Genomic DNA, 16,509 nt, shown 5'->3' with positions numbered 1-16,509 from the left:
GCACAGGCTACCCCTGCCCGAAGCCACCCTCGTTTCTGGCCCACACTGTTCACAGTCTCCTCATCAGCCTCCCTGCTGCCTTCCTTCCTCCCTCCAGTCCATCCTCAGCACAGCAGAGAGATCGTGTTAAAACATGTGCCTCTTTTACTCCAAACCCCTCAATGGCTTCTCATCTCACTCAGATTAAGCCTAAGTTCTTAAAACGTCCCACAAGGTCTACAGGTGTGCATTGCCTCACATCTACCAATGAATGTCGACTGCTGAACTTTCAGGGATTTTAGGAATTTTGTGATCTTGTTATGAAAAACAGCCATTATTAAAAATAGAATTACACATACTTAAAATTAAGGGGCTTCCCTGGTGGCTCAGCAGTAAAGAATCTGCCTGCCGATGCAGAAGACGTGGATTCTATCCCTGGGTTGGGAAGGTCCCCTGGAAAAGGAAACAGCAACCCACTCCAGTATTCTTGCCTGGAGAATCCCATGGACAGAGGAGCCTGGCAGGCTACAGTCCATGAGACTGTAAAGAGTCAGACACAACTTAGCGACTAAATGACAACTGAAAACTAAATACATTATATTAGCAGCCAATAAATACCTACAGCACATCACTTATTTAACTAGTTAACACATTTATAATTATTTAGTACATTTACCATCATCATTTTTTTAACCTTTTTGGCTGTGCTGCAAGGCATGCAAGATCCTCGTTCCCTGGCAAAGGATGGAACCCTTGCGTCCCCTGCAGTGGAAGTGCAGTCCTAACCACTGGACCCCCAGGGAAGTCCCACATTTACTGCCATCCTGAGGTTGTTCATGCCTATTACAACTGTCCAGTGAAAAGACTATGTAATTGGCATGTAATTGCTCATCTCTTCCAAAAGCCATGTTCAATGACTCATGTTAACCTGAACTCAGTCATGGCAAGAATATTTACACCACAGAAGTAAACAAATGCCATAAAACACACCAAATGGTAATCGAGATCTGTTGCAATATGCTGATGATAAATGAACAGGTGAGGTGTCCAATAAAACTGACTTATGTATCTTTTTACCTTAAATGGTAGAATCTATATAGCAAACAAACCATAAAATTTTTGTACCAAACAGTGGTTTGCTGGTTATCTTGTGGCAAAATACTTAAGAGATGTTAAACTTAAAAGATGAATTATACATCTTTCTTTTACAAAAAGACAGGTTGACCCTTAACCGGCCACTAGCTATCATTAGCATGCTAATGAGAATATTTATTAATTAAAAACAATCCATATCTTTATCAAGGGAAACACGACATTATAAGAAAAAAGAACTGACTTAAAAGTATATGGAGAAAGCATTATGAAAACAAATATTTAGAAGTATTTCCACTATTATATGATTTTTATGTCAAAAATAATTTTTAAAATACAGAAAAACTTTGTAATCTGTTTAAAAATCTTCTAAAAGTTTCAGTGAATTTAGAACCTACTCTAAAATATAAAATGCAATATCTGCTCATTAGTTTGCTTAAAAAAATTGAACAATGCCATAGAAGATGAAAATTCAACAATTTCAACAAAATGCTACCAAATTGGTAGATAAGCATCAGGACTTTGGAAGCAGGGCAATAAGGTATTTCTTCCAGGGACAGTGATTAAAACAAAGTATCAGAAATGTGCTTAATTTAGAAACAGACTAATTTAGAAACAGAACACTGACCTGCCAGTATACAAAGAGTCAAATCAAGATTTTAAAAAATAATAATGCATGTTCAGTCATATTGCTTTCACTAAAATTTAAGAATTTAGTAAGACTATTATTTTGAAACTGTTTCATCTTTATCTCAACCATACAAAAATTTCTATAAGTATGGTACACTATACTATTTCTCTAAGTATAGTATACATACTATAATTTATACATCCATACATTTGTGAGGTACCAAAAGTTTTTACTGATAGGCATTTATAATAAAAAGAAAAAATAACTTGATCGCTCTAGACTAGGGAAGACCTACTTAGTTTCTTTCAAAGGCCAAACAAGGAAGCTTTTTGGGTAAAAGTTCAGTTTGACGTACTAGAGAGAAATACAGCAATGTCCTGAAAATAAATTTACAAGTAAAGCTCTCAAGGAAAGGCAGGGCTGGAATACAGCTTACGGACGCTAAGAAAAGCCACAAGAGCTTGAGAGGATGTAAGGACAACACAAAATAAGAAGAGCACTAGGCGATCACACATAAACTAGACAATCAACAAGCACCTACTGCAGCGCACAGGGGATTCTACTCAGTATTCCATAATAACCTTTGTGTGAAAGGATCTGGAAAAGAGCAGCTACATGTATAACTGAATCGCTTGGCTGTACATCTGAAACTAACACAACACTGGAAATCAACTATACTCCAGTATAAAATGAGAATCAAATTAAAAAAAGAAAAGCACTAGACAGAAGGAGAACCCTGTAATACTTCAATAATTATAGGGAGACAGGGCCCTGGCTGGGTTGTTCAGGAGAGCACAGAGTGGAGATCAGGATGATGGGCCAGGTGGTAACATCTTTGCTGACCATGAAGAGATGAGTTAGGAGGTCGGTAGATGGAGCAAGACAGATACGACCAGTCTCAAATGAGATTTCACACGACAAGTGAGAAGCAATTGTCAAGAAGAGTCACCAGTGAGCCAGGTTCTCTCTACCTGGCTCCACGGTACAAGTCTGGGGAAATGAATAGCTTCAATCACGGTCCCTGGAAGGAATACAGAAACAGGCTGAAGGGGAAGCACTGTCCTCAGAGAAAAGTCAGGTTTCAACCAGATCAAGGAGACAGAGGAGGTGTTCTGTGAAGTTAGGCTACAGGCAGTTTGAGCATCCCACAACAGGGATTCTTCATAGCCCAGAGAGAGGACCTGGGAGGGAAGGTATGGAGCAGTCACATCTGTCATTTTTAATTTTCTAGTAGCCACAGTTTTAAGAAATAAAAAGAAACAGTAAAATTAATTAGTAATATATTTTACTTTAACCCAGTGTATCCAAAATAACTGCACTTTAACATACAATCATTCCATATTGGCTCAGATAGTAAATAAAGAATCTGCCTGCAATGCAGGAGAAATGGGTTCGATCCCTGGGTCAGAAAGATCCCCTGGAGAAGGATACCCACTCCAGTATTCCTGCCTGGAGAATTCCATGAACAGCAGAGCCTAGCAGGCTACAGTCCATCGGATGGCAGAGTCGGACACAACTGAGCAACTAACACTGTCTCACCCGACATACAGTCAATATTAAAAACTAGTAATGAGACAGTCTACACTCTTTCTTTCAAGTTTTCAAAGTCTGGTACGTACAATATTTTACACTGAGAGCACATCTCAGCACTGACCAATCACGTTTCAAGTGCTCAGCAGCCACATGTGCCCAGGGGCTATTTTACAGAACAGATGAAATGGAGAGAGAAAATGAGTCAGGAGCAAGAAAACAGAACAGTTTAGCAGTATAAGAGAGTATACAACAGTATAAGAGAGGAGTAATGACTGGGAGGATCTGCATCCTAAATATTCAATGAAAAGCAGGATGTGAGGCAACGTGAACATTAAAAGCTCTAAGGAATCAAACAGAACTTGCAGAGCCTGAATGGACAGAAGCTTGTGGTGGGGCCTGGGACAGAGGTGGCTGAATCAGGAGAGGGCCAGATTCAGCCTTTTGTTGGCCAGGCCATGTCTGGAATGGCTGTGGGGAAACTGGAAAATGTTTTGCCCCAGTGAGCTCAGTTTTACAGAGGGAGAGCCAGTGCTCAGGAGGATAAACTGATTTTCTAATGGCCAATGTGCAATTATACTGGTGGCCTTCCCATCCTGACTTCATTCTAGAGTTGCTATAACCATCTTGATCACTGTCTTTAAAGACGGAAGTCGGGTAATTCTAGCAAGCATGGGATACGTAAGAAGCATTAGGAGAGCTATCTTTATCTAAAGCAGCATTTCACTGCCACACAAAGGCTCAACTCTTACCGAGTCACGCCAGTCCTGCCAGCCCTTTCTTACCTTGTGGAAGAAGGCAGCGCCTGTCAGCACCATGGACAGCTCACAGGAGTAGTTGGAGTTGTAGAGCCAGGACTGATGAGGGATGTCCCACGCATGGTAACGGCCAGGGAAACCCACAATGCGGTCCCGGGCTTCTCTCCACACCCTCGTAAAACACAAGCATATGCACACACCTGAGTACAAAGCTCTAAGGTTATCAGAAACGTGTAATATTATTGCTGCTATTTTGCAGGATCTCTCTTTTTGAGCTGTTACTTCTTTTTTCTTTTTAATTTTATATACCAAATCAATCACAAACCAAACAGAATAAAAACAAAGTATCACCCATAGTTTCCTTAATAAGCACCTGTTTATTGATCCTCTAAATTATTGATGCTGGTGGCTAGCATCTCTCCAGCCCTTGCATAAAGAACAAGCTGGAAAAACACAGAAAGGCTCTAAGGAGTTGAAGGCATTTAAAGGTCTCCAGGATGGGGTAAGTACAACAATCTGCTAAGAAGCAGGAAGAAGGTAATTTTTGTATCTATTTCTTTTTAATATTATTTAATTTCTTAAGCTCTTAAAGATTATAACATACTAGCATGGTAGGACTTGCACATAATTTATGTACACTGTATACTTAACTCCTCTCTTACTGAGTAACCCCCATCTAACCACGGTCTAACATTCTGACTGGAGCAGAGCTGGGGGGAAACCTGTACCATGAAAATCAGTGGTCTACAGAACCAGACAAATGAAAGACTTCATAATGTAAGAAATAAGCTGGGAATGTTTCCAGGATAAACGTTCTAACATCTCCAAATTTACCTTACCTCTAGGTAAGGTACAACAAATAAAATCAATTTCCCAGGCTGAAATCCACAGTCCTGCAGAAGTGCTTCAGGTGCACCATAAACAAGGGTCCATCCCCTCCTCCCTCCTCCTCACTCCAGCAGAGATTTACACTGCCTAACGAAGTCCCTCATCACCTACGAAACCTCAGCTCCTAAAGCACGCAAGATTTCATTTCAAGAGTCCCTCTTCCTGTTAAGTTTGAAAGCAACTAACCTAGTCCAATGAGCCTTCCAGGTGGCTCAGCAGTAAAGAATCTACCTGTCAATGCAGGAGATGCGGGAGATGCGGATTTAATACCTAGGCTGGGAAGATGCCTGGAGAAGCAAATGGCTACCCACTCCAGTATTCTTGCCTGAGAAATCCCAGGGCAGAGGAGCCTGGCAGGCGACAGTCCACGGGGTCAGAAAGACTGGACACGACTGATGATGCACACACACAGTCTAGTCCAGAAGATGAGAAATTACAACTTACATCACAACACAGCAGCCATCTAGATGGGCTTTCTGCCACATCCCACCCAAACCCCTACCTCCATCCTCGTTTATCTCCTAACACAGACTTCCACTCACCTAAAAAGCTATGTTTTAATAGTATATTTTGACAGTTACAGAACATAAGGATTGTTAATAAATACCAACAGCATATCCGACGGCTATATCAATACTCCTAAAAATACTGATCCTTTTAAATGCCTCCAGAAGAGAAACCTACCTTCCAGTACATGATCCCTCACTGTAAAGCTTACACTTTTGCCCTTTTTAAAAATAAAGTTTATTGAGATATAAATCACACAGAAGACTCACTTGTTTAAAAGTGTATGACTCGCTGGGGGGTTAGTACTTAATATATTCACAAAGCTATGCAACGATCACCACTTCAGAATATTTTCATAACCTACTAATGAAAAGACACTCCATAACCACTAGCAGTTTAGCAGTCATTCCCATTCCCCCCAACCCCCAGTCTCCCACGGCAACCACTAATCCACCTTCCGTTTCCATGGCTCTGCTTGTTGCAGACATTTCACACAAAGGGACTCACACAGTACATGACCTTTAGTGACTGGCTTGTTTCACTTAGCCTGTTTTCATGTTGTAGCACGGTCAGTATTCCATTCCTGTTTGTTGCCAAGTAATATTCCACTGTATGGATATACCACCGTTTGTTTATCCATTTATCAGCTGAAGGACATTCTGATTGTTTGCACTTCTCTTGTTGTAGCTTTTTGTTTTTTTTTTGACAACTGATTTTTCTTTGGTGTATGGCAAAATACACGTAACATGAAATTTACCATTTTAATTATTTTCAAGTATACAGTTCAATGGCATTAAGTATATTCCCACTGTTAAATGATCATCACAATCATTTACCTCCAGAATGTTTCCATCTTTCCAACCTAAAACCTGACCCAATAAACATTAATTTGGCATTCTTGCCTTTCTTTAGTTCCAGGCACCTGCCATTCCACTTCGTCTCTATGAACTCGACTACTGTGAGTGCCTCATATAAGCTGAACCATGTTTATACTTACTGACTCTTATACATAATGCTGCTATGAACAGTCATGGACTGTTTTTGTACAGATACGTGTTTCAATTCTCTTGGGTCTCTTTATCCATCCCTTAAAAACATACTATTTCCTTCTTTGCTATATAAGCTGAAGTCAGCCAAGACCCACATTATCTTTGGCCAGAGGGACAGTTTCTATGGATATATTTATTTATTTACTCTAGATCAAAAACAGCTGATTTACAATTTTTAGGTGTACAGCAAATTGACTAAGTTATACATATTATTTTTCAGATTCTTTTCCATTAAAGGTTATTATAAGATATTAAATATAGCTCCCTGTGCTACACAGCAGGTCCTTGCTATCTGTTTTATATATGTGTGTGTGTTCATGTAAGACTCTGCAAAATGACACATGTATAGTAGTATAGATCTTTTAATTCCAAATTCCTAAATTTAGCCCTCCCCCCATTTTCCCCTTTGGAACCATTAGGTTTATTTCCTATGTCTGAGTCTATTTCTGTTTTGTCAATAAGTTCACTTGCATCATTTTTTTTTAGATTCCACATATAAGTGATTATCATATGGTATTTGACTTTCTCTAACTTACTTCTAGTCAAGGCTATGGTTTTTCCAGTGGTCATGTATGGATGTGAGAGTTGGACTGTGAAGAAAGCTGAGCGCCAAAGAATTGATGCTTTTGAACTGTGTTGTTGGAGAAGACTCTTGAGTCCCTTGGACTGCAAGGAGATCCAACCAGTCCATCCTAAAGGAGATCAGTCCTGGGTGGTCATTGGAAGGACTGATGCTGAAGCTCAAACTCCAGTACTTTGGCCACCTCATGTGAAGAGTTGACTCACTGGAAAAGACCCTGATGCTGGGAGGGATTGGGGGTAGGAGGAGGAGGGGACAACAGAGGATGAGATGGCTGGATGGCATCACCAACTCGATGGGCATGAGTTTGAGTAAACTCCGGGAGTTGGTGATGGACAGGGAGGCCTGGCATGCTGCGATTCATGGGGTCGCGAAGACTCAGACACGACTGAGCGACTGAACTGAACTGAACTGACTTCACTTAGTTTGATAATCTCTAGGCCCATCCATGTTGCTGTAAAGGGCATTATTTCATTCTTTTTATGGTTGAAAAATATTCCACAGTATCTATATACCACATCTTCTTTATCCATTCATCTGCTGATATCAACATTTAGGTTGCTTCCATGTCTCAACTACTATAAATAGTGCTGCAATGAACGTCAGAATGCATGTATCCTTTTGAAAAGGGAATCCTCCTACACCCTTGGTGGAAATATAAATTGGTATAGCCACTATGGAGAACAGTATGCAGGTTCCTTAAAAAATTAAAAACAAAGTTACCATATGATCCAGCAATCCCATTCCTAGGCATTCATATGGAAAAGATGAAAACTCTAATTCGAAAGCAAAGTTTTTAGATCAAAGGATGTCCAAACAAATGAGAAAATACTCAGTGTAATAGAAGATTTGGAAGTAGAGTCTGAGATAATTCACTTGTCTTATAACCAGAGACTAAACCTCAAATTTCAAATGATGGTAAGAGACTCTCAACCACTTGATAATAAAAAGGCAAAGGATCTGAGCAGACATTTCTCCGAAGAAGACAAACGGACAGTCACTGAGCACATGAAAAGATGCTCAGCACCGTCAGTTATGAGGCTCCCCATTACTCTCTCACCACCTGGGAATCTGGAGACAAATGGAAAAGATCAAAAATCTTTCTAAATCAAGAACCACAGAAGAGAGCAAACACCAGTTATCTTAATAAGCTTCAAACTCATCAAAGCAGGACCGCTTATCTAGTCATTCTTGGGATCGAGCGCTGATTGGCAGTTCTCCTGTAACACCCCATGACTCTGTCCAGTCTCCAGTCCTTCAGCAGGCTCTCAAGTACACCACGCGGTGTCGGAAACACCCCACCTTCCCGTCCCTCCCCTGTCGCCATCAATAACAACAACTGTGGTGGCAAAGGCCCATTTCTGCTATCATCACATGGCTTTTGTTCCTTTCATAAAATCAAGGAAAGAGAGCTGGTTACTTGTTATTATGGTAAAAAGGAACACATTCCAGTGGGATTTTCACAACTGCTAACAACAGATTCTTGCCTCAATAACACAGTGGGAGGAGGAGGTAAGAGGAAATGAGAGGCTGGGTGAGGGAGAGGAAGAAGAGATGTTCCAATTTGTCAATAATGTGCCAAGTAACTATACATGTACCTAAGACAAATACAACAGTAAAGCTGCTGCTCCTTTCACCTAAGCGTCTGCACTTATCCACCTAAACCAAAGGAAGCCTGAAAGCGAGGGGCCTGCCAGGCTCTCAGTGCCTGAAACAAAAGCACAGAGAAAAGAGTTCTCCACCCTGGATCTATACTTCGTTTGAATAAGATCCCCAAGGATATCTACTCCAGTGCTTCTCAAACTATGTGGCAAAGAAGTAATTTTCCCTGGGCTTGTTCATGCTTTTGTAAAAATACAATCAAAATGAATTGCATGGTTTCTTAAATATAACACCAAAAGGACAAGTAACCAAAGAAAACCTTGAAAAATTGGACTTCATTAAAATTTTGTGCTTTGAAGGACACCATCAAGAAATGTGAAAAGACAACCCACAGAATGAGAGAAAAAAATTGCAAATCATTATCCCTGATAAGGGACTTGTACCTAGAATATACAAAGAACTCTGACAACTCAATAATAAAAAGACAAACCAGTCATGTACACACTGCTATATTTAAAACAGAAAACCAAAAAAGACCTACTGTATAGCAAGGAACTCTGCTCAACGTTATGTGCTAGCCTGGATGGGAGGGGGTCTGGGGAAGCACGGATACACACATACATATGGCTAAGTCTCTTTGCCGTTCACCTGAAACAACCGCACCGTTTTTAACTGGCTATATCCCACTACAAAATAAACGTTTAAAGTTTAAAAAAAAAAACAGACAACGCAAATAACAAACAAAGCAAAGTATCTAAATAGACATTTCCTCAAAGAAGATATATAAGTTATTCCTAAACACATGAAAAGATGAGCAATATCCTAAGTCATTAGGGAAATGCAAATACCACTTTGCACCCAGTAGGAGGGCTATAAATAAAATACAGAAAATATCAAGTGTCGACAAGGACACAGAGAAATTGGAACCCTCATTCACTGCTGGTGCAATATAAAATGGTGCAGCTACTTTGGAAAACAGGCTGGTAGTTCTTCAAAATGTTAAACCAAGAGTTACCATGTGACCCAGTAACTCCACTCCAAGATATATATCCAAGGTATGTATCTATAAATAGTCATATAAAAAAGCATGTACATTAATGTTCACAGCGGTATTCACAGCAGCGAAGAAGCAGAAATGACCCAAATGTCAAAAAATGGACAAATAAAATGTGTGTGTGTATGCTCAGTCATGTCCAGCTCTCTGCGACCCCACGGACTATAGCCTGCCAGCTCCTCTGTCCATGGGATTTCCCAGGCAAGAATCCTGGAGTTGGTTGCTATTTCTTTCCCCAGGGAATTTTAACCCGGGGTAGAATCCACGTCTCCTGCATTGGCAAGCACATTCTCTACTGATGAGCTACCTGGGAGTCAACAAAATGTGTACATCCATACAGAATGAAGTACCGACAGATGCTACAAGACAGATCAACTCTGAAAACATCATGTTAAGTGAAAGAAACCAGTTACCAAGGAGCACATATTATATGGTACCATTTATATGGGATGTCTGATAAATTTACAGAGAAACTAAGTACATTAATGGTTGCCAATGGTTTAGAGAGTTGGGAGAAAATGACTGCTACTGGGTACAAGATTTCTTCTGATGATAATGAAGACTTCTAAAACAGATTATGGTGACAGTTGCACAACCCTGTAAATACACTAAAAGCCACTTAAATGAGTGAACTGCATGATGTATGAATTATATTCAATAAATGTTACTCAAAAATGAATTACAGGAAAATGTTCACACTTGGATGTCACGGTAAGTGTCAAGTTATTTAAAGGCCTCTAAATATCTACCCTCAATTTCTGTACTTACCTCACTCTGGACAGGAAATAAACTGCCCAGGAGTCCGCGCCAGGACTGGACACGCCCCGCGCGGCCCTGACCTACGCTGCTCTCTTATCTGTTCTGTTCCTTCAAGGTGAGATATTTAAGCCCGGGGGCTTCCCAGGTGGCGCTGGTGGTAAAGAACCCTCCTGCCAATGCAGGAGACGTAAGAGATGTGGGTTCAATCCCTGGGTCGAGAAGACCCCCTGGAGAAGGGAATGGCAACCCACTCTGCTATTCTTGCCTGGAGAATCCCATGGACAGAGGAGCCTGGCTGGCTTCCGTCCCTGGGGTGGCACAGAGTCGGACACGGCTGGAGCGACTCAGCACACAAGATGTCTCGTTACCACCAGCTCTGAAATCTGTCTGGCTGCCTCATTCAGGTTTGGAGTTAGTTTCCTGTCACTTGCAAACAAAAGAGTTTCTTGATTAAAAATCAGCTCCTCACCGAAACCCAAACATGATTTCATCATGGCGGAGGTGAGCGTCATCATCAATAGACAGGATGGCCTCTGTCTCGATTTCATTCCACGGCAGGAATCGGTTGTTCAGACTGTTCTTCTCAGTACGAACCACCTGTAAAGAGGAAGGAAAAACACTGATGACCAATGCTGTACTGAAGAAGGCAAAAGCAAGGCTGTCTTTAGGTCAAAGGAGATTGTGGCTAAATATACTGAAGTGAAGAAGAACTAAAGAGCCTCTTGTTGAGGGTAAAAGAGGAAAGTGAAAAAGCTGGCTTGAAACTCATCATTCAAAAAACTAAGATCATGGCATCCAGTCCCATCACTTCATGGCAAATACAAGGGGAAAAAGTGGAAGCAGTAACAGATTTTATTTTCCTGGGCTCCAAAATGACTGTAGATGGTGACTGAAGCCAAGAAATTAAAAGATGCTTGCTCCTTGGAAGGAAAGTTATGACAAATCTAGACAGTGTATTAAAAAACAGAGACATCATTTTGCCAAAAGAAGTCCAGATAGTCAAAACTATGGTTTTTCCAGTAGTCATGTACAGATGTGAGCTGGACCATAAAGAAGGCTGAGAGCCAAAGAATTGACGCTTCTGAACTGTGGTGTTGGAGAAGACTCTTGAGAGTCCCTTGGCCTGCAAGGAAATCAAACCAGTCAATCCTAAAGGAAATCAACCCTGAATATTCATTGGAAGGACTGATGCTGAAGGTCCAATACTTTGGCCACGTAATGTGAAGAGCGGACTTATTGGAAAAGACCCTGATGCTGGGAAAGATTGAAGGCAGGAGGAGGAGGGGGCGACAGAGGATGAGATGGTTGGATCCAGCATCACTGACTCAATTAACGTGAATCTGAGCAAACTCAGAGATACTGAAGACAGTGGAGCCTGGGATGCTGTGGTTCATGGGGTCCCAAAGAGTCGCACGCGATTTAGAGACTGAATAACAACAAAACCAAACTGTGAAATCTAGCATACGTCTTATCGGAATAAAAACTACCTGACCATTCAGCAAACTTATAAAGATTTCACACTGGACGCTCTATTCATTTGCTAACTAATTTTCCTGGGAAACAAGCTAAAGCTGAGGATTAAGTATGCAACAAACACGGTTGAGGGATATTAAAAATAACTTTCCCAAGAGAACACAAGGTGGCAGAGCAGAACTGAGGGTATGATCCTCAGCTCTGGATCCTCAGCCCTGGAAAACCCAACTCGAACTCCCTGGAGTCTGTGCCATTTCTGAGTCCCGATTTAAAAGGCCTTTCTTTTTGCTCTAAAGCAAAGGCGAGCCCATCCAGTTGAGGTTCATTACTTTGATTTTGCAACTGCTACCTGCTACACTGACTACACTTACCAGAGCTTTTTCCTTCATGGCGCACCTGGTTCAGTGAAACTAAGAGCTTCTGCGTCCAAAGAAATTCCCAATTCAAAGAACCTCTATCTGAAGTGACTGACATGTGCAAAGCTGCTATTTCTTCCCGAAACGAAGATCAGCGCTCAGTCGGATGAACTACATTATCATTTACAAGATTATTTAAGTGTGCCTCACTGCGAGGCTTCCCTGGTGGCTCAGACGGTAAAGCGCCTGCCTACAATGCAGGAGACCCAGGTTCGATCCCTGGGTCAGGAAGATCTCCCGGAGAAGGAAATGGCAACCCACTCCAGTATTCTTGCCTGGAGAATCCCATGGACAGAGGAGCCTGGTGGGCTACAGTCCACGGGCTCGCAAAGAGTCGGACAGGACTGAGCAACTTCACTTTCACTTTTTTTCGTTCAAATGTGCCTCAGAGAGTAGCTCCTACTAGGTAGTAGCTTTATTATTCACTTTGACACTGAAACAAGGATGAACATATTCAAGTACTCGGATAGCTCCTTTAATCTTACGGTTTCTATACCCATTAATTCATTGACTAACTAGTGAGGAATCATCATTTTATTGTCAAAAGCCAGAAACAAAGAGAACGTCTTGAGTAACCATCTTTTTAGACAGCTGGGAAAGGACATCCTTCTTGCAATGGAACACCTGTACTGAGGCTCACCTCTACACAACGTGATGAATATAATTTTATCCAGGGTCTAAAAGCTGAGTGTTTTTGTTCGTTGGTTGGTCACATCCTGCAGCATGTGGGATCTCAGTTCCCCGACCAGGAACTGAACCCATGGCCCCTGCACTGGTAGCGCAGCATCTTAACCACTGGACCACCAGGGAAGTCCCTGTGAATGGCTTTAAAGGTTCCTCCCATGACCTTGTGAGTACTGTCTCTTCAGCTTAAAATCCTCTCTCTCCTATTTCTCCACCACAACTACTCTCCCCCTGAGCACCCGGCTCAGATGTCTCCTCAATCACCAATCTTGTCAAAAGTACGAATAATTAATAATCACTTCTTCTATGTTCTTAAAGCAGAGACCTCACATTTCAATTAATTCATTCCAGCACACTTAGAATCCAATTAGTTCAGAGCCAGAAGGGCTTGGAGAGCATTCAGTCAACTTTTACCTTACGCGTGGACAATGGGCCCCTCACAGACCTAGACTCCTCACGTACACCTCCTACCTCCAAATCAGTCTTTTTCTGATAAACTTAGGTTAAACTTCTAAGTCTCGTCTAGCTAAGGCCCCATGAAAAATGCATTATTAACTTGTGTACCATCAAGAAATAAAAATGCTGCCGAATAAGAAAACTATGAAAAAACAGTTCATCATTTAGAATGTTTACTCTAGTAAAGAGCTTTTTAAAATTTCACCTTAGTCCTGGAGGAGTCCCTACCAAGTCAGAACAAGGAGAAATCGGTAACAGATTTGCTGCTACCAACAGCAGACGTCAGGGGTAGAGCAAAAGACACAGAAATCCATCTTGCCCTGCAGCACTTCTGAACAAGATAAAAATCTCCGAGCTTGTAGCCTGGACCTCCCCAGCTTGGGTTCAGTAGTGACAGAACACAGGCACTGAAGCCGGGGTCAGGAAAAATAGAGGAGTGAGCAGGTGAGGCGGCCAGATGCTCACTGTGGGGGCTGCCCAGCTCAATCCCCGGTGGGCGGGGGGGGCCGCCAGCAGGAGCAGAAGTCAACTGCCAACATCCAGTGACGGTAAAACGCCGTCTGCAGCTTGAGACACACCCAATTTCAGAGGTGTGCAAGTGTAAAATAACGTCCACCCGAGGTCGGTGGACCTTGGCAGCTGCGCACTGTAACGCTCGCCCCCACAAACTACCCTGGCATCTTTCACGTTACTTTCCAAGCACACCCAGCATTCACTCAACACAGAACGGCAACGCTGCCAGTTCAGAGGAACAGAGCTTTCCCTCAATTCTACCAGGGAATACACATCACTTAAAAAGAAGAAAACAATCAATAAAACATCTAACTACTGAATGTTCAATTGTAGGTTACCAATTTTGTGGGTTAATCACCAAGAGGACTATCTATACCACAATTAACAATTCAGGGGCTTCCCTGGTGGTGCAGTGGATAAGAATCCGCCAGCCAATGCAGGGAACATGAGTTTGATCCCTGGTCTGGGAAGACCCCACGTGCCACAGAGCAACTAAGCCCATGCCCTACAACTGCTGGGCCTGTGTTCTAGAGCCTGCAAGCCACAGCTAGTGAAGCCCGTACCCCTGGAGTCTGTGCTCTGCAAGAGAAGCCCCCACAATGAGCTCTCACATCACAAGGAAGAGTAGCCCCCACTCACTGTAACTCCAGAAAGCCCACAAGTAGTAACGAAGACCCAGCAGGACCAAAAAGAAAAGAAAAAAAAAAAAAATCCAGGAACACAGCACAGAGCTCTAGTACTCAAAGTGTGATTCCAAGGTCAACAACATGGGCATCGCCTGGGACTCCGTTAGAAAGGCAGAACTGCCAGCCTTCCTAAACCTACCAAGCCAGGACCTGCGTTTTAACAAGATCTCCAGAGTGAGTCCTAGGCACACCGCACTTTGCGAGGCGCTGGGACAGAGGGAAAAGCCTGGCTTTGGAGTCAACCAGAAAAACCTGAGTTCAGATTTCAATTCTATCACTTACTACATGCATGAGCCTCAGTAAGCAACCTCTGGGCTGCGTCAACTCAGCACCACGCTGCGTGCAAACACGGAAGCTCTTTACCAGCCACACTTGACAACGCTTTACAGTCAACTCCTTCATCTAAAATTAAGAAACAACAAAAACTAAAACCATCATGCTTTGATACCTGGGACACAGCCAAACTTTCTTTTATTACAAAGTGAATCCAATCAAGAGGACCTGCCTGTCCTGTGGAAAACCGAGACAGAGAGGAGGGTCTCATATCAAGTGTGTGTTGGCCTAGATGTCACATTCAGTTTTTTAGCAAGTTTATCAGAGTTCATTAAGAGGCAGATCCATTAAGAACAAGTCCCCTGGATTCAGGAATACATCACGTGCTCTGTCTCAGCTCATCCTGGCATGACTCCTCCGGGCGGGACCACAGCAAGATCTCCAGGATAAGGGAACTGAAGCAACAGCCATTGGAATAAAGAGCAGCTTTCCAGGATTCAGAGAAACAGTGTCCAGTCTGGCGGCAACCTACCTGTGGTTAACCCATGAGAAACTACAGTCGGCAGGGCTGCTTTAAGGGTTCTCAGCCAGGAGGGATTCTGAGCCCCGAGGGACACTCGACAGCGTCTGTGGACATTTTGGTTGTCACCACTGGGGGCCGGCGGGTTCCCTGCACTTGGTGGGAAGAGGCCAGGGATGCTGCTAAATAATAATCCCAACAGAGGATTATCCAGCCAAATGTCACTGTGCCATTTTCAGAATCAACCACCAGGAGAGAGCAAGGGGAACTCTGAATACGTGTAATTGGTAATGTAAGCACAGCCACCTCTTTATCATAACCAAAGAGATTTCTGCCTTTACAAAGTTTGCAAATACAAACTAAAATTAAAGGGTGAGGGGAGGGTGGGAGGAGTAAAAGCTTTCTTTAGGACTTCCCTGGTGGTCCAGTGGCCAAGACTTCAAGCTCCCAACGCAGGGGGCCTGGGTTCAATCCCAGATCCCACATACCGCAACTTACGATCCCACATGGCACACCTAAGACCCAGAGCAGCCAAATAAATAAATTAAAATCATCTTTTAGAAAAAGCTTTCTTCTACCAGTTTTGCTCCATAGCTGTAGTGCTTAAAAGCTAGACAAAAGCTCAGCAAATCAACCATTATCCATTCTGGCACCAAAATCAGAAGGACAAAGAGATTCAAATATCTCCAACGCAAACACGCAGAACAGCATCGGCCTCTAAGGATCTGACAAAGGGCAGATCAAACGTGAAAGAAATGAGCCAACCAGAAGTAAGATGTCATGTTTAGGAAATATTCTCACTTCTGTTGATGTTGTTTTGTTTTCTTTCAAATTAAAACAATGCTTCTCCCCGTGCCCTCAACATTGGCTATTTTTTTTTCATGCCTTATGACAACCGCTTAGTGACTTGTGAACAAGAAGACTGACCTTCAAGCTATTGATTTAACTACTGCTATGACACTGACCAGAACTTACAGAGCACAGTGCCTGGCATACAGAAGATGTTCAACAAGTGTTCTACAAATGAATAAACAAACAGGAAATAGGACCTAACTTAGC

The 16,509-nt window shown here is 42.3% G+C and overlaps 1 protein-coding gene and 1 non-coding gene across 4 annotated transcripts in view; one reads left to right on the top strand and one right to left on the bottom strand.

Annotated features, from left to right (window-relative positions):
* The window catches only part of EXTL3 (exostosin like glycosyltransferase 3), a 126,260-nt gene that overhangs the window by 12,857 nt on the left and 96,894 nt on the right, over nucleotides 1-16,509 (bottom strand). For all 3 annotated transcript variants that reach the window (XM_043486651.1, XM_043486652.1, XM_043486650.1), the window contains exons 4-5: nucleotides 10,899-11,026; nucleotides 4,018-4,162 (exon numbers count right to left, since the gene is read on the bottom strand). In XM_043486651.1, the coding sequence (XP_043342586.1) occupies nucleotides 4,018-4,162; nucleotides 10,899-11,026 (273 nt within the window). The remainder of the gene's footprint in view (nucleotides 1-4,017; nucleotides 4,163-10,898; nucleotides 11,027-16,509) is intronic.
* TRNAC-ACA lies at nucleotides 12,478-12,550 on the top strand. Its single transcript has one exon. It is a non-coding gene; the product is annotated as a tRNA-Cys (tRNA).

Source organism: Cervus canadensis, chromosome 14 (genome assembly GCF_019320065.1).
Source record: "Cervus canadensis isolate Bull #8, Minnesota chromosome 14, ASM1932006v1, whole genome shotgun sequence".
NCBI classification, from domain to species: domain Eukaryota; kingdom Metazoa; phylum Chordata; class Mammalia; order Artiodactyla; family Cervidae; genus Cervus; species Cervus canadensis.
The sequence above is the reverse complement of the archived record's forward strand: the minus strand, read 5'-3'. Positions and strand labels throughout refer to the sequence as shown.